The sequence below is a fragment of the Halichoerus grypus genome, chromosome 11 (assembly GCF_964656455.1).
Source record: "Halichoerus grypus chromosome 11, mHalGry1.hap1.1, whole genome shotgun sequence".
Lineage (NCBI taxonomy): Eukaryota > Metazoa > Chordata > Mammalia > Carnivora > Phocidae > Halichoerus > Halichoerus grypus.
The window spans coordinates 45,417,260-45,434,865 of NC_135722.1; the positions used below are offsets into that span (position 1 = coordinate 45,417,260).

The following is a 17,606-nucleotide window of genomic DNA, read 5'->3' on the forward strand; positions in this document are numbered from 1 at the left end:
ATAGAGATGTAGAACATTTGGAACCACACGAAGAAGGATTGCTTGGAAAATCTACCAGGCTCTTCCACACATGGGGAGAAAGTGACTTCACTTGCCTAATATCAGCCTCCTCACCTATACAACAGAGGTTATAAGTGCGCTGTCATTGTAGAAGGCTGCACTAGCTAAAAGAGACAGTGTGCAAGCAGGGACCGAAGACCATGTCAGCACATGATAGACCCTTGATAACTAGATTGAAAAGTGAATAGTTTGGAATATAAAGGAGAGAAGAGAGGGTACCACTAAGTAATAGGAATTGGGTGGGTGCCTGCAACTGAGGCATCCTGCCAAGCTCAAGTAACCTAGAGACTAAATTGTTGGGCGCCTGGGAAAGGCCATTAGGAGGAGAAATCAGACATAACAGAACTCCCTGATTTGGGGGAAAGGAAAACAAGTTTTGCCCAGTGGATGTGATATTCAAACTGCCCATTATCATCACCTAAAACAGTCATCAGGGCAATACCCAGAGGGGCCTAGCAACTAAGCCAGCATCAGGAAAAGTGCCAGAAACAAGTCAGAAGCAGGTTGCATCCACAGCTGGAGGAGGGCATGGGTGGGGCCAGTTCATCTCAGGGAAGACAGAGTGGGGCTGTCCAGAGGCAGGAAACCGAAGGAGAAGCATGGAAGCGCACTGCAGGTTACAGAGCCTGTTTACATGCTGTGCCTTTTGGTGTTTGTAACAACCCAGTGGGGCAGAAAAGGAAGATTTTACCTTCAGTGAGGGAAAAGAGGCAAAGCAACATGCTAGTAAGTGACAGAGTCAGGAATTGAACTCAGGGTGGGCTGACTGCAGACCCAGTGCCTTTCCATCTATACCAGGGGCCTGTTCCAAGTAACAAAACTATCACTGGTACTCTAGTCTATAAGGAACAAGGCTGGTGAATAGTATTATTGGCTTCTTTTTCCTCAGTAAAGTTGAAGATAATTAGTATCGTTAGAGCTCACTTCCAGCTAATTAAATTCCCCCAGCTTCCCCAGGAGAAGGAAACTGAGCAGTTCTACCTTCTGTAAGTTAATAGCTACTAGCTACCAACCATGAGGCCAAACTGGGTCTGTGTGGGCCTGCATGGTCAATGAATTAAGATAAGCTTCTGAACCTGTGGTCGGTCCAGGCTCTCAGATTGAGGTCAGTGGCTCTCATGCGTTGTGTCAATAGCCACATTGCCCATCCCCAAACTCCCTGCTCCAACCACTATAACAGGCTCCCTGCTCCTGGCCTCGGTAAAGGCTGTTTGCAGCGTAGGCCCTTGGCTGGGCCCAGAACTTTCTACCCCTGGTTTGGGGCTTGGGACAGATGGGCAAACAGTTGCCCAGCAGGAGGAAGCCAGAACTTTAGGATTCCTTCCCTTAGAAAAAATATGGGGAAATTACACTTGAGTTTTAATATGAAGGGATTGGTTTCACGATCTATGTGGGCTATGTGAATTGGGACTGGACCATACCAAGAAGGAGCTCATAGAGTCAGCAAGTTGAATGAATTCAGTAGAAAAATCAGGTCTGGGGATGCCTGGGTGGCTCAGTCAGTTAAGCGTCTGCCTTCAACTCAGGTCATGATCCCAGGGTCCTGGGATCAATCCCACATCAGGCTCCTTGCTCAGTGAGGAGCCTGCTTCTCCCTCTCCCTCTGTTGCTCCCCCTGCTTGTGCTCACTCTCTCTCTCTCTGACAAATCAATAAATAAAATCTTTATTAAAAAAAAAAAAAAGAAAGAAAGAAAAACCAGGTCTGGAACCCAGATTAGGGACATGGTCAGTGGTTGATTAACAAGAGTGCAAAGAGGACGTATCACTGGATCAAACACCAATAGGAGCAATAAATAGGCACTTAATCAATAAGTAGTCATTGAGTGCCTATTATGTGCCAGACATTAGAATGGAGAACAAGCAGACTGTTATTATGGCATTTACATTCTAGGCAGAGAGACCAATAATATTCGAGTAACTAAATGAACGATTCCAGGTAGCAAAACTGCTAAGAAGACCATGAGATAGGCACATACAGAGAATGACACAGGAATGGAACATTGGGTAGAGGGTCAAGGAAGGCCTCTATGATAAAGTAGTAATTAATATGAGACATGCAAATGACAAAATGAAATCATCCATGCAAAGATTTTGGTGAAGACATTTCCAGACAAAAAGCACAGTAATTTCAACAAATGGTGCTGGGATGACTGGATGCAAAAGAGTAAAGTTGGAATAACTTTAACCTCACACAATACACAAAAAATTAACTCAAAATGGACCATAGGCCAAAATGTAGAGCTAATGCTATCAAACTGTTAGAAGAAAACATAAGAACAAATCTTCAATACTTTGGGTTAGTCCATGGTTTCTTAGATATGACACTAAAAGCATAAGCAATAAGAGAAAAAATAAATGAATAGAATTTCATCAAAATTAAAAGCTTTTATGATGCAAACAATACCATTAAGAAAGTGAAAAGACAACCCACAAAATGTGAGAAAATATTTGCAAATCATGTATTTCATACGAGATTTATTTCCAGAATATACAAAGAACTCTCTAACTTAATAAAAAGATAACTAATTTTTTTTAAAGGGTAAAGGATTTAAGTAGACATTTCTTCAAAGGATATATATGAGGGGTCAATAAGCACTGAAAGGATGCTCAACGTCATTAATCTTTAGGGAAATGCAAATCAAAATGTTAATGAGATGCCATTTCACATCTACTAGAACGGCTACAATAAAAAAGGTGGACAATAACTAAGTATTGGTGAGGATGTGAAGAAACCGGAGTTCTTGGTAAAATGGTGCAGCCACTTTGGAATAACAGTTTGGCAGTTCTTCAAAAAGTTAAATATGGAGTTACTATATGGCCCAGAAATTCTATTCCTTGGTATATAACAAAGGGAAATGAAAATATGTGTCTACACAAAAACTTATACACAAATGTTCAAAAACAGCATTTTTCATAATAGCCAGAAAGTGGAAAAAACCCAAATGTCCAATGAATGGATAAATAAAATGTGATATATTCATACAATGGAACATTATTCAGCCATAAAAATGAAGTATTGATATATGCTACCACATGGATGAACCTTGAAAATATTACGCTAAGTGAAAGCAGCCAGTCACAAAAAGCCACATGTTGTATGATTCCATTTATATGAAATTTCCAGAATAGGGACATCCATAGAGTGAGAAAGTAGATTAGTGATTGCCTAAGGCTGGGAATGGGGGCTGAGGGAGATGGATCACTAGTGGGTACAGAGTTTCTTTGGGGGAATGATGAAAAGTTCCAAAATTAACCATTGTAGATTGATGGCTGTATAATTCTGTGAATATATTAAAAATTACTGAATTATAAATTATAAAAGGGTAAATTTTATGGTATGTGGATTATATTTCAAATAAAGCTATTATGAAAAAAAAAGAAATTACTGTAAAAAAAAGCTATTATGAAAGAAAGTGGGGATAAAAAAGGAAAGAATAGTAAATGCAAAGCCCCTGGGACCACAATGAAGTGTGTTTGAGGAGCAGAATGGTCAATGGGTCTGGAGAATGGGAAAAGGAAAGTCTGGTAGGGGCTGGTTCACAGAAGACCTTGATTTTATTCTAAGGTCTATTTAAGGGAGTTTAAATTCTGAGGCAGGCATTGCCATCCCAGATGGTCTCATTGTACATCACCTGCTAGGCTTCCGTCTTTTTTGAAGGCCCATGGCTCTGGCCCCTAGCTGTCTATACCAGTTCATAAGATATAGCTCTCTGCATCGGGAGCTGGCCATGTTATGTGGCTTTTTTTTTTTTTTGAGATCTCAGGGCTTCACACATTTGAAAACTTATGTTCTATAGCAAAAAGGCAGAAAGTGAATTATCAAAATAGTAAGTCTGGTTAATAATGAAAGTATGTATATTTCACATACTATCCAAATAAAGCCAGGAGTCAAAGGCAGCTTAAATTCGTTTAAGCAATATGTGCTCTATATGACAGTCAAGATTATGTTGGCTGACCCACAGAGGAAAGGGCCTGATGGGTGGGGTTGTGACAAGCATTGTAATACAGTATCAAACATCTTTGCAGTTGTTTGTCCCATGCTCTGTACTCTGCTGACTTGATGGCCATCGGGTCTTGTTGCCTCATCCTCACAGGAAGGCTCTCACAGTCCTTTGTCAGGGGTGAGAACCAGCCCCTTGCAGAGACAGCTGACCCCTACCTTTGCTCTTGGGGTCCCTCCACACCCGTCAGAGGGAGGAAGCTGTGTTTCCTGAGAATCTTATCGATGGCGCACTCTGTTGCCAAGTCCTGTGACGCTGGTAGGACCCCTCCCAGTCCTCCCACCCCAGCACAGGAAAGGGCCCGTGCATTATTTACATTGTCTGGGTTCAGAACAGGACTAGCTTTAGTCAACAGCAAGAGCAGCAGTAGCAAGTGAGTGTGCAGAAAAAAAGACTGCTAACTGTGGGAATCATACATGAAGAGGAACCTCTCAGAATGACACCTGTGTGCTGGCTGGGACTTTCTTGCCTGGTCTCTGATTCCAACCATCAGAGGAGGTTCTCACTATGGAGAAGAACTCTGGCCACCCTTTCCTACCTTGTATTCTCTGGTCTACGTGCACTCATGTCACAATCCTCAGAGATAGGAGGAGGGCAGGTTTTACAGACCTGGGTAGCCCCGAAAAAATTATAAAGGCTACTCAGATGTGTACGGTTTATAAAGTATATAGCACATGGATTTTCTTACTAAGTCCTCACAACAAGCCTGTGAGTTAGTCATAATAATAGCTAGACTCTCCTGAATGCCTACTCAGTGTGGATGTCATGTATATACAAATATGTACACACACACGCACACACATTTACACATATATACAGTGTGGATGTCATATATGTGTGAATATATACATACATGCATTTATACATACATATGTATGTATATATACATACTTAAAATGCTCCTGCAAGGTAGATATTATTCCCATTTTACAGATGAGCAAACTTAAATAACTTGTCCAAAGTCACAGATAGTACAGGTGATGATGGAGGACTGATGCCAAGATCTAATATTTTCCACCACCCTTTCTCTGTAGGAGTCAATATCTGGGCAAATATCTCATGGTTACAGAGCTCACACAAAGGGTACCCTGCATCTTTTCCATTTCACCAATTCTTACTACATTCCTGGAAAGACATGGTCTGCTGGTTGTTCAAAGTCACTTTTTTGTTTATTTCATAGGTTGGATATAGTTCATTTGCATGTCTTTTCTTTTTCACAGTGCCCCTCCACTCACTGAAAAGGAAGTTGAGGTAAGTGATTCCAGTGTTTTATGAAATTTAGTGCCTGGGCTTGACTAGGTTTATTGAAAACATTCCCTTCTCTAGCCTCTGCCCCTGACAATTCTGTACAAAAACAAGAATGTGTGATTGTGGGGTAATATGGACATTGTGATCAGCCCTACTGAACTGCTGAGACTCCCATCCCAGGTAATGGAAGATTTTGGCAATTTTGGTCAGAGATGAGAAGGTAGCTGGAAATTCCACATTTCTTCAAGGATGGTTTATGCTCTTTAAAAGTATGACTTAGATACACAAAGTTAGCTGGGAGGCTGCAGAATTGAATCAAATTTATTTCAAAATTATTAACAGATGGTCAGATTTCAAGTTTTCAACTTTGGTCCAGAGGAAGAAGGTACTTTCTTTCTGAGGGTTCCAGACATAAGGAAGGTAGCTCAGCCAAGGTGGGAGGCTGTGCTGTTAGCTCACCAGCCTTCCCTGATTCCTCCATTACTCCCCTGGGGCCTCCTTGTCTCTGTAGAGATGCTATCCCAATGGGGTTGGTGAGTGAGCTGAGAGGAACTTGTATTTCATTCTGGTGAAGGGGTAGGGTAGATGGACAAAGAGAGTGCATCCCAGGTGAGGTGGTGAGGACCTCTGACACCAGTACTAGTTTGTTTCCAAGACAATTACGTTGGAGTTAATAGAAGGAAGGAAGGAAGAACCTGGATGAGTCCAGAATCTCTCTTTACTCCAGGTTGGGAGGATAGAAGGTTTTATAATCTTTGTAGCATGGTTTGCCACTGATAATAAGAAAATGAACATGTCCTTCCTGAGACCCAATGGACTGGATAAGCAGAGGAAGACAGACAATGTGAAATGTTTGCCACAGATAGTAATAATTACCTTGCACACAGATATTGCACTTACAGTTCATCACACACTCATATCCATCCTTTCAACTGATCTTCCAAGCAGTTCAGAGAAACTGGTAGAGCAGGAATTAGAACAAAGGAGGAAACCAAGTGATGAACTAATTTACCCAAGGTCCCAGACCCAGTGCTTAGCAGAACCAACATTTAGACCCAAATATTCTAACTAAATACAGGACTCTCTATATCACACTGCCATGAAGGGGATAACTCAGGTATAGAAAAATAAACATTGAACATTATTGATAAACTTGACTGGACTGAGGCTTGGGTAGGACAGAAAATCCCCACCCACTGACACTGGTGAAGATGGGCTATGGGCAGTTTAATAGCCAGTTTGTTTAATGGCCAGCTCCTACCTGCAGGTGTATACTGACATAATCAGTGCTCAGCATGGTGACAGTAGCACAGGCTTTGAAATCAAATAGTGTAAGGTTGAATCCTGGCTACTCCTTGTCACCTTGAACAAGTTAATGACCTCTCTGGTCTCAGTCTCTTTACCCATAAAGTGGCCATAACAGTTCCTATTGCAGAGGCTTTTCGTGGGGTTGAATGAGTCAAGGTGCACAGAACTCACAACAGTGCTAGCATATAGTAGATGCTTAATGAGGAGTAACTTCCAATGTTGCCATCAATGTTGTTATTGGGTCAGTTCAAGGCCTTTAGTTCTGTCTGGAGATGTCTACCCACTGTGGGCCATATCACATGAACTCAGAAGTTCAGACAGAGCTAGCTCACGCCAAGGGTATAAATCTGCTACCACTTGACTCAGGGCAAATGAATGGTATAAAAATGAAGGCCATTGCTTCTTCCTGTGTAGAGTCCATCTGTCTATTTCTCCTCCCCAGTAATTTCCTATCATGCCAGGAGTTTCATGTTTGCTCAGTCCACCTTGCAAAGTTTCATTCATGCATCCTGCATTTTTGGCATGGAATATTTGTTCCAGAAAACTTCCCCTAACAGAATCATACCTGGCCTTATTTAATCTCCTGGTAGCTTCTTAAACCTGCTTTCTGTGTAGGATTCATAATACTCAGGCAAGATGCTGGTTGAAGTTTGCTTTAAGTCAACAAGGCTTACATTTTAAATGGAGTTTCTTTAAATACAGTGGTTCCATGCAAAACCTCCAAAACGCATGTGCAATAAATCTAGCATGAATCCAAACTGCTTCCATAATCAGCTATGTTGGCCTGAGTTTACCTAAACCTAAATACAGGATGCTCTTTTCTTGAAATTCGGGAAAAAGCAAAGTGTTATTCTCTTATTATTTTTCAGTAAAATGCATTTGGTCTTCTGGTTCTGGAAAGGACCTAGCATGGACCTCAGGTTCTATTTCACCATCTTTTGTGTAGTTTGCTATGAAAGGAGAATTTCACGGCTGTTTTGGTTACTGGTTCCAGGAGCTGATGTAAAATGCTCATGCAAGAAACACACCTGTGACCTTGTTCCCTGTAATAACTCCTCCTAGCATCTCTCCTATACTCTTGTTCCCAACAGAATGTGTTTGTACAACTGTCCTTGGCCTTTAGAAATGACAGCTACACTCTGGAATCTAGAATTAACCAGGCTGAAAGGGAACGCAACCTAACAGAGGAGAACACAGAGAAGGAACTGGAAAATTTCAAAGCTTCCATTACGGTAATTGTGGAGCCTGATGGGGGGATCCTTGGAGGAAGGACTGTCTCCTAGGGCTATGCCAGATGTCCTGCTTTTCTCAGTCACCAAGTAGAGTATCCTCACATGAGAAATCAGGCCAGATAGAGTCTTCCTCAGAGAGCTCAGAGCGACTAAGGCAGAGACCTGAAGGCCTGGTTAACTTGGGGCTCTGAATAAGGCCTCTGAGTCCTTGGAAGCTTCTCAAGAGGAGGTTGGGTGACCTGGGATAGCAAAGGGAGCTCCTTAGGAACTAGAGACCTGGATGTGATTCCCTTATTTCAGGTCAGTCAGGTATAGTGTCCACATTGGGCTTCTCCAATCCCCAGAAGAAGGTATATCCCAGACCCTGCAGAGGCCACTCTTTTCAGCCAGGATGGGGACCAGGGCTTGTCTTGTGACAGCTCAAGTCAAGTCTTGGTATGTGAGGACCCCAGCTGATGTTCCTTCTCACTTCCCAGTCCTCAGCTTCACTATGGCACCACTGTGAGCACCGAGAGACCTACCAGAAGCTGCTGGAGGATATTGCTGTCCTGCACCGCTTGGCTGCGCGCCTCTCCAGCCGAGCTGAGATGGTGGGGGCCGTCCGCCAGGTGAGCCTCTTCAGCTCCAAGCCCTCTGACTAGCTCAGCTCTGTCCACAGTAACTAGGGCAATAATGTAAGCAATGACAACTACAGATCCCACTTACTGATGGCTTCCTCTGTGCCAGACATCCTATGTACATTATTATGTTTTACTAAGAGTATTTCTGGTAGACCTCTAAACCCTTGAGGTGTTTCTTGGAAAAAGCTTTCTGTGAACATGTAAGTTTGGGAACTGCTACGTACTACCTTCCTTTCTTGGAGATTTCAAATACATACTGGCACCATCAAGGCTTTGAGAAATCTTATAGTGAAGAAGCCTATTTAAAACTACCTGTGTGTTTCCTAAGTTTACTTGACTGAAGAACCATAAAATACCTATTTTCTCATATAATACCTATTCAACTCCCATGGAACTAGTATTTAGCAGACATGCTTTTAGGAAAAACTGCTTTGTTTCATTTAATCTTCCCAGCAACCCTGTAAAGTAAATATCTTTTCCCCACAATGAAGACATGAAGCTTCAGAAAGGTAATAGCACTAGTGAGTGGCAGAGCTGGGGTGCAGGCCCAGGTTTGGCTCCCTCTCAGCCACTTTGAAGTCCTAAAGCACACAGGGCACCGCCCTGATCCAGGATAGTGTCATGAGCTCACACTGCCTGAGGCCTAATCTTGGCTCCACCAGGATTCACTGTGTGACCTCAGGCCAGTTATTGAGCTCTCTGTGTTCCAACTTCTCCAACCAATGCGGATGATGATAGTGTCTGTCATATAGGCTTACCATAATATTTGCAAAGCACCTAGATGTTATTATCGCTGCTGCTAGGACCGTGCTCGCTTGTTATGCTGCATTGGTTGCATCAGCAGGGTGTTCCTGGGACAGAGCCTAGAGCAGTTCTTGGAGAATGAAGGAAGGACAAACCACTGGGCTGTCCCACCCCTGTGTTCTTCCGGGGAAAGGGCACTGACTCAGCAGCACACCCAGGAAGTCACTCTGGCTGGGAGAAGCAACAAAGGGAGAGCTCAAGGCAAGTGGCTACCTCCAGGAAGCTTCCCTGACCCGTTCTCTCAGCAGAGATGACTTTCTACCTCTCCTCTCCTGAGGCGTTGTGGTTGTGCTTGTTCTTGTCCTCCCTGAGTGCAAGTGCCTGAAGCCCCCTCTCAGCTCACATCATAGACAGCAAACTCTTAGAGGGGAGAGTTGCATCTTTTAATTATGTCCTTTTAATTCTCCCAGCCCACAGGCTAGCTCAGAGCAAACAAGTGCCAACAAGTCTTTCCTCCAATTGCCCTGTGTGCTCATGCTCTCCTTTCCTGCAGGAAAAGCGCATGTCAAAGGCAACAGAGGTAATGATGCAGTATGTGGAGAATCTGAAGAGGACGTATGAGAAAGACCATGCAGAGCTCATGGAGTTTAAAAAACTTGCAAATCAGAATTCAAGCCGCAGCTGTGGCCCCTCTGGTAAGGAACTGGGCTTCTGCCCCCACCTTGGTCCTGCAATGTTGGTCCCTGGTGGCTGTAGGCCAGGATCACATCCATCAGTGCAGCCTGAGGAGTTCTAGTTGAGCAAGGCTCATTGTCCTGCCCAGTGCTGCCCACAGGGGCCTCACAGCAGCTGTTCTGGTGAGCCTAGGGACCTAGAACCAGGAACCATGAACAGTCCCAAAGCAACTCCTGACACAATTAACCACAGCAGTTGACCACTGATACGAAGCCATTGGCTGAAAGAGCTCACTCTACTTTATGAGAAGGACAGACCCCAGACCTTATAGTCTTTGTGCTTTGGGGCCAACACATACTAAGGAATTTGGACTTTATCCTAGAAAGCATTAGGGATCCAACCAAAGATTTTAGTCAGGGAAATGACATGTTCACATATGGAGTTTAGAACGTTCCCTCTGATTACAATGTGGCAGCTATATTAGTGGGATATAGCCAGAGACAGGGAAACCCACAAAGCTGCTATTACAATAGTCCAGGTGAGAGATGAGTCTGGGCAGTGGGGATGGCATGAGATCCTGGCTAAAGGAGATATTCCTGAGATAAATAGCAGACTCATGGGAAAGACAAATGTTTTAAAGAAATACTCTTTAAAAAATGTTCTATACAATTGCTATAGGAGCACAGAGGTGATTCTGCTTGAGGGAGTCAAGGAAGGTTTTACAGAGGGATGGCATCTGGGCAGTGTTTCAAAGTAAAAATAGGCATTCTCCAGGCAAGAGGGGGAAATATACCCCAGGTAGAGGAAACAGTGTGTACAACAATGTAGGGTTGGAATGGAAAGGCTATGAAACAAAGGATTTGATGTGGTTGGAGTGTGATGATGACAGGTTGAAGGTAAGCCTTGGTAGGCCAGGGCCACATGCCAGGTCATCCTAATAATTTGGGCCTTTGTCCTTGAGGCTATAAGGAGGCACTGGTGAGTTTATACCATCTAACATGGTCAGATTCTATTTTCAGAAGATTTGTCTGACTTCAGAGTGGGCAATACATCCGGAGAAGGTAGACACCTAGGTCTAGAGAGACAGGTCAAGAGGCACTTGCAGCAATCCTGGACGAGGAGGATGATGCCTTGGACCAAGATCTCTCCTTGAGAGCCAGGGTCTAGGCTCTGGCTGATGAGGATGGTGCAAGCAGGAGAAAACAGACCTTTTAGTGACAGGAACCTCTGTAGAATGCAAACATCCGTGTTACCAAGAGCAGGAGGAGGGAAAGTATAACAGATGGAGAAACCTTTATAAACAGGAGGTTTCACAAGTTTCCTGGGGAATATCAGTGACACTTTCCAGAGTCCAAAGGCAGTGTACACATGCTCCAGACTGTCTGCTTTTGATTTTGGCAGCAAAACTCCTGACCCACATGCATCTGGGCCTATAGGAAACCAGTTTCTGTCAGTGTTGGGAGTTGGGGAAGTTGCCACCGAAGAAATCCTAATATGTGGGATCTTGCATTATTGTCCTGGAAGGTGCAAGGTCTCCTGTAAACTGCCCTATCCAAGATTTATGAAAGGAACAGTTACCCATGAGTTTCATTCATTCATTCTAAAGACATTTATTGAGCTCCTTTGTTGTGCCCCACATGATACTAAATATAGAAGTAAAGGGCACATGGTCACTGAGATCCAAAGTAACTCCCAGCCGGTGCAGAGGGCAGAGGAGTATAACCAGCCCAGTGACAAAAGTAAGCAGATTCTTATAGGGAGCATACCACAGAATCCCACATTCAGTCTGGGGACATGAGAAAGTGCTTATAATAAGAAGGGAGATGGTAGCTGAATCTTAAATGGTGACTAAGTGTTTTTCAGACATTTGTTCCCATTCCACTGTTTCTCAGCCTGGGCTGGTGTAGAGGGGCCAGCATCCATCTAACAGGTGTGTCCATTGTATACTCTGTGACCATTCCCTAATAATGTTGGTTTTTAAGCCTTTACATGACTTCTAGAAATCTTTGTCTATGCCTGAAACTCTGAAGACTATAGTGAAATAAAAATATCTCTGATTTAAAGAAAGTTGATACACATTTTAAAAAATCAATTTTTTTCCTGAATATGAAACATACTGACTGTCTACATTTTGGATTATTTCCTTTCTAGAAGTGTAAATACTGGCTTGGGGGAAAGAAATTTTTATAAGGCTCTTAAAGGAAACTATTTTCAAATAACCCATTGATATTTCCATTTAACGGGAAACAATAGTGCTCAGTTCATTGTGCCATTGACATTCTTGTCCTTTCCTTTAAAACTATTTTTGACTTTGATGGGCCAAGATTATATCTCATCTCATAGTTTTAATTTGTATTTGTTACCTTTTCAATTTTTACTGGACCATTTGTAGTTCCACTTTTATAAATTCTCTAATTATATCTTTTGCCGGCTGTAAGATCGGCATTTTATTCATTTGTATGAATGCTTCAACATATAAAAAATATTTTCTGGTTCTGCTATTTTGGCTGACTGGAAAACTTGAAACTCCTTGACCACAAGTACTTAGACATTTCTGCTGGATAAAATAAAGCAAACATTAGTCTAAAAGAATAGCTGAATCTACAGGAAAAGAAATTGAAATACTCATATACAAGAAAAGAAAAGAGAACTGAAACCTGCAGCTTCCTTGGGGACACGAGTCAGCTTCAATTATCTGGGTGCTGAGCTTTTGCACTTGCATGCAATCTGAGATATCTCGGACACCTATGACAGAGAGTTGACTTTGAGACTCCCATAGAAAGTTAAGATTTTCCAAGGACTGCATCTTTAGACAGAACTTGAACAAGAAAAAAAGTTGCCAAACAGCAGAGACACAAATCAAGGAAGTCTGTTTCACCCTGTAGTAGGAAAAATACTTTCTGCTTTCTCGTAGGAAAAATATATGCCATGACAGAAGTTGTGGTGCAATATGCAGAGAATCTGAAAAGAACATCACAATAATGTCTGCAGAAACACTGTCAGAAACAAACATAAAGCCACTCTGGAGAGGCACATCCTTCACCCAGGACACACAAGATTCCTCTAACTGAAGCCTCATTAAAGATGATTTTACAGTATAAAATTATAAAATACACAAGAAAACAATCCACCTTGAACAAGAATCATCAGACGCACTAAACAATAGGATTATATCCTAAGGATTGCAGAAAATAAAACAATCTGATACTTTTTTAAAAAACATAAAGGTATGTTTAAAAATTATTAGAGGCATCAAACAATGAATCAAAAACATGAGAATAAAATACAATTATCAAAAAAAGAGTAAAATAGAACTAGAAATGAGGAACAGAATCATGGAAATCAAAAACTCAGTAGTTTAGGTGTGGTAAGTACTATAGTGGTGGTAGTTACGCTAGTGGAGATTCCAGATTTTCTCCTTTTGGACACATTTCTCCATTCCCTTGAAGTTAGGTGATGCCATGTGATTTGGCAAATAAAATGTGAGCAGAAGGACATGTGTCACCTTTGAGTTGAGGCCTTTAAGAAACTAGTGTGCAGGGATGCCTGGGTGGCTCAGTCGGTTAAGTTCTGCCTTTGGCTCAGGTCATGATCCCAGGGTCCTGGGCCCCGCACTGGGCTCCCTGCTCAGCAGCGAGTCTCCTTCTCCTTCTCCCTCTGCCGCCCCCCTGCTTGTGCTTTCCCTCTCTCTCTCTCAAATAAATAAATAAAATCTTAAAAAAAAAAAAGAAACTAGTATGCAATTTACCCCATGTTTCTTCCTCCTCACATGACAATCATCACTGCTCCGGAATAGTAGAAGCTCCATTAATATGACTCCAGAGTGAGGAAATGCAGAGCAGAGCCTGCTGCCAACTCAGAAGCAAATGGACATGTAACATAAGGAAGAAATAAATCTTTATTGTTATAAGTGACTAAAACTTTGGGGTTGTTTATTATGGTAGCAAAACCTAGCTTATTGGTACAACATTTAAATCAGATTGGGCACAGTTGAGGAAAAAAATTAGTTAACTGAAGACAGATTTGAGGAAGTTGCCCACAATGCAGTTCAGAGCGATAAATTGATTAAAAATATGAAAGAGGGTGCCTGGGTGGCTTAGTTATGGGGCGTCTGCCTTCAGCTCAGGTCATGATCCTGGGACCCTGGGATCGGGCCCCGCATTGGGGTCCCTGCTCAGCCGGAGGCCTGCTTCTCCCTCCCCCACTCCCCCTGCTGGTATTCCCTCTCTCGCTGTCTCTCTCTCTGTCAAATAAATAAAATCTTAAAAAAAATTTAAAAAAATAAAAATATGAAAGAAATGTTGTATTATAAGATATGGGACACAGAGTATAAAATGAGAAAGTTCCAAATACATTTATTAGCAGATCCACAAGAGGAGAAAGGGAGAGAGAAAATATTCAAAAAGATTTTCCAGAATCTGAGAATTTCCCAGAACTAAAGGAAGACATGAATCATTGGATTCAGAAAGAACAGTGAATTCCAAGAAGAAATAAAAACACATCAAAGATGAACTGAAAATTTTAAAAGTGAGAAGAGAGAGGATTTACAAAAGACTGACAATTCTCAATAGCAATAGTGGTACCAAAAGACAATGAAGTGGAGTAGGGGAATGGGGTAACTGGGTGATGGACATTAAGGAGGGCACATGATATAATGAGCACTGGGTATTATATAAGACTGATGAATCACTGAACTCTACCTCTGAAACTAATAATACACTATATGTTAATTAATTGAATTTAAAAAAAAAGACAATGAAGTTAAAGTCTTCAAAGAGCTGAGAAAAAATAACTATCAACCTGGAGAAAATATAACCAGCTAAACTGATACAAGCTTGAAAGCTAGGTAAAGATATCTTGAGACAACAACTGAGAAAGTTTACCTCTCACAGATCCTTGCCAAAAGAACAAGTAAGGATGTACTTAGGGAAAAACAAAATTGAGATCAAAAAAAGAAGTAGATGCAAGAAGGAATGGTGATGAGACATTTGTAAATGTGGGTAAATCTAAACAAGTATTTATTATATAAAACAACAGATAATAATATCAGATTACAAATACAAAGTAAAACAAAAATACTGAAAAGCAATGTAATTTACATTCAAGGGAGTTATTGTTTTAAGGTTTCATTAGGAAAAGAATAGAAATCTTGATTAATTTAAAATTTAAAGTCACATAATATGTTACAAATTTAAGTGGGCACATTAAAGATTAGAACTAAAATGTATAACTTCTAAACCAATGTGCAGGGTGGGAAGGGTGGGAAGGAAAAAAATCAATAAAGTGAGGTAAATAGAAAAACAGGGAAAATACATGGATAAGAGGGATAAACAGATATACAAGCTAAATGATATTGGTCAAACTGAAACTGAAATTGAGCTTTTAAAAACCTTTCTCTGTACATATTGGTGTTCTGGTGGCAGTATTATCCAGGTGTGGTGCAAAACATTTTATATAAATTATATCATTTAATGTATGCACTAAGGAGTTGAAAATCCTGGGGTGCTGGTTTCCTTTGTTCCAAATTGTTTTATAGATGACGTATTGTAACCACTCTGCCAACAAGTTTGCATTCTTTACTGATACCACACCTTCCTTGCTCATAATTTCCCTGAGTGTTCATCTCTTAAATGAGCAAGAAATGACCCAATAAGCCTTGGTATTGCTACAAGTAGTTTTTCACACACTCTCCAGGGCATTACCAGAGACTGTGCAGTGTGTCAGGTATATATCAGAGGCCCAAGATGGGTTTCTCATATTGCCCAGAGGAGTTAAGATAAAAGTTATGTCCAGAAAAGCCCCACTCTGCAGATAATTGTCTCAGGGGGTAGTGTCAAGCTTAGTGTTCCCAACACCTAGGCTCTTGGGCTATCCCTTGAGGGCCAGTTCTGACCAATCAATACCTCAGCTTAGTTTCAGGCTATCCGTTTTCTGCTGGAGACTACTCTGAAAATTTACCTGAGTTCTCTTCTCTGTTCCCTCTTGCTGCAGAAGACGGGGTCCCTCGAACAGCGCGGTCCATGTCCCTCACACTGGGAAAGGTATGCATGTTCAAGGAATACCAGGATTCCTGGGGGATTACAACAGAAGTTTCCATAGTCACCAGAAAGTCATTCATGCTTGAATCCACAGGTGCCAGAGAACCTCTGGACAGAGTCTCTAATTCAGCTTACCACACTTGTTAGTTTGTCCTTCAGCCTTCCCTTCCTCATGGTTTCCCTGGTTAGACCATCCCCCAAATGAACATGGAATGATGCATAAACCTTGGTATTCCTATCCTTTTCATATACTTTCCAGGGTGTTACCCAGAGACTGGGGGTCATTTCTGTTCCATTTCTTTAGGATATAAGCTAAAATAAGAACATGTTGAGAAATCATTCACCACTAACAGAAAACTTGGGTCAACTTTGGCCACTCTTTCCAAACCAACCCTCAACACCATCGATACCCCAAAGCCAAAATACCCAATGAATGTAATTACAGCATCAGGAACTAGTAGGCCATTTTCCAGGCCTTTCTGAACTGTGGGTGCTGCTCCCTCCCTGACAGTGGGCCTGGTCACATCTCTTCCCACAGAACATGCCCCGCCGGAGAGTCAGTGTTGCAGTGGTTCCCAAGTTTAATGCCCTGAACATGGCCGGCCAAACTCCCAGCTCATCACCCATCCCCTCCTTACCAGCCCTGGTGAGTATGATGATGCCTACCTCCCAGCCCTTTTCAACCTCTCCCTCAGGCTCAGGACTACGGGGGTGACCTAGGTGAGGGCAGGGCCAACAAGGAAAGGAAATTCCCAGCACAGATTTTGGAGTATGGGCTCAAAAAAGCTCAATATAGACCAGGCCCCATGTCTTCCACTGCCCTGAGAAGAAGACTCAGTATCCTTGAGCAAGGTGCTGGCAGCTCAAAGAGTGTTCTTTGAAAATGATATCTCTTCCCATGCTTAAACCACAATCCTCCAAGGTGGGTATAGTGTTTTTTTCCACTTTGCAATGGATTTAAATACCTGAAGGTTGCATTGTGTAGTAAGTAGTAGGGCTGAGCTTTTAACCCTAGGCTTTCTGATTCCAGGGCCTGGGTTTGAGAAGAAACTACCAGACTGCCCATTAATAAGAGATTGGTTAAATATAGACAGCCCTAAAAAGGGATTTCTGTGTTGTTAAAAGTAACATGAAAAATGTCCATAATAAAAGGAATTAAAAACAGTATATGCATTAGAATTCTGTTTTGTAGGGTTTTTTTTTTTTTTTTAAGAGTATTTTTCTATGTGTAGACATAGCAGATTCTGGAAGAATATATGTAAAACTATTAATGGATACCCTGGGCAATGGTAAAACCACAGGTGATTTTTATTTTCTTCCTGATGCCTTTTTATATTTCTATAATAAGAATCTATTGCTAATAATCAGAAAAAAAATTCATTTCAATTATTTTAAACATACACAGTTCCTATATAACAAAATATTTTCTACAGCCCAGGCTTTTGTGGATCTAGTTAATATTATTTAAAACTTTTCTAATTCTTTCTTCAGTTGCTTCTCTGTTCTGTGTTCATGACCAGCACTACTCTATAAGGCAATCTGACTGTGTAAGCAATAGGTAAAGTAGATTCAAGCTCTACTGTGCCAGTATGGAGCAATAGCTTCTTTCACCTCTTTTTCAATCATCTATGAAATTATCCTAAACTCCCAAATCAATCACTAAAACAACCTAAAAATTT

General features: G+C 41.6%; 1 protein-coding gene and 1 long non-coding RNA gene across 10 annotated transcripts in view; one reads left to right on the forward strand and one right to left on the reverse strand.

The window, feature by feature from the left end:
* LOC144379439 (uncharacterized) overlaps nt 1–17,606 on the reverse strand; it is a 209,929-nt gene that overhangs the window by 127,324 nt on the left and 64,999 nt on the right. For all 5 annotated transcript variants that reach the window (XR_013442431.1, XR_013442430.1, XR_013442432.1 and 2 more), the window contains exon 4: nt 15,848–15,959. This is a non-coding gene — a long non-coding RNA (uncharacterized LOC144379439). The remainder of the gene's footprint in view (nt 1–15,847; nt 15,960–17,606) is intronic.
* The window catches only part of IRAG1 (inositol 1,4,5-triphosphate receptor associated 1), a 132,216-nt gene that overhangs the window by 94,634 nt on the left and 19,976 nt on the right, over nt 1–17,606 (forward strand). For all 5 annotated transcript variants that reach the window (XR_013442428.1, XM_036111138.2, XM_078058405.1 and 2 more), the window contains 6 exons: nt 5,283–5,313; nt 7,710–7,850; nt 8,327–8,458; nt 9,768–9,909; nt 15,881–15,930; nt 16,466–16,573. Coding sequence is in view for 4 of the 5 variants with exons in the window: in XM_036111138.2 (XP_035967031.1) it covers nt 5,283–5,313; nt 7,710–7,850; nt 8,327–8,458; nt 9,768–9,909; nt 15,881–15,930; nt 16,466–16,573 (604 nt within the window). In the remaining variant the exon portion in view is untranslated. The remainder of the gene's footprint in view (nt 1–5,282; nt 5,314–7,709; nt 7,851–8,326; nt 8,459–9,767; nt 9,910–15,880; nt 15,931–16,465; nt 16,574–17,606) is intronic.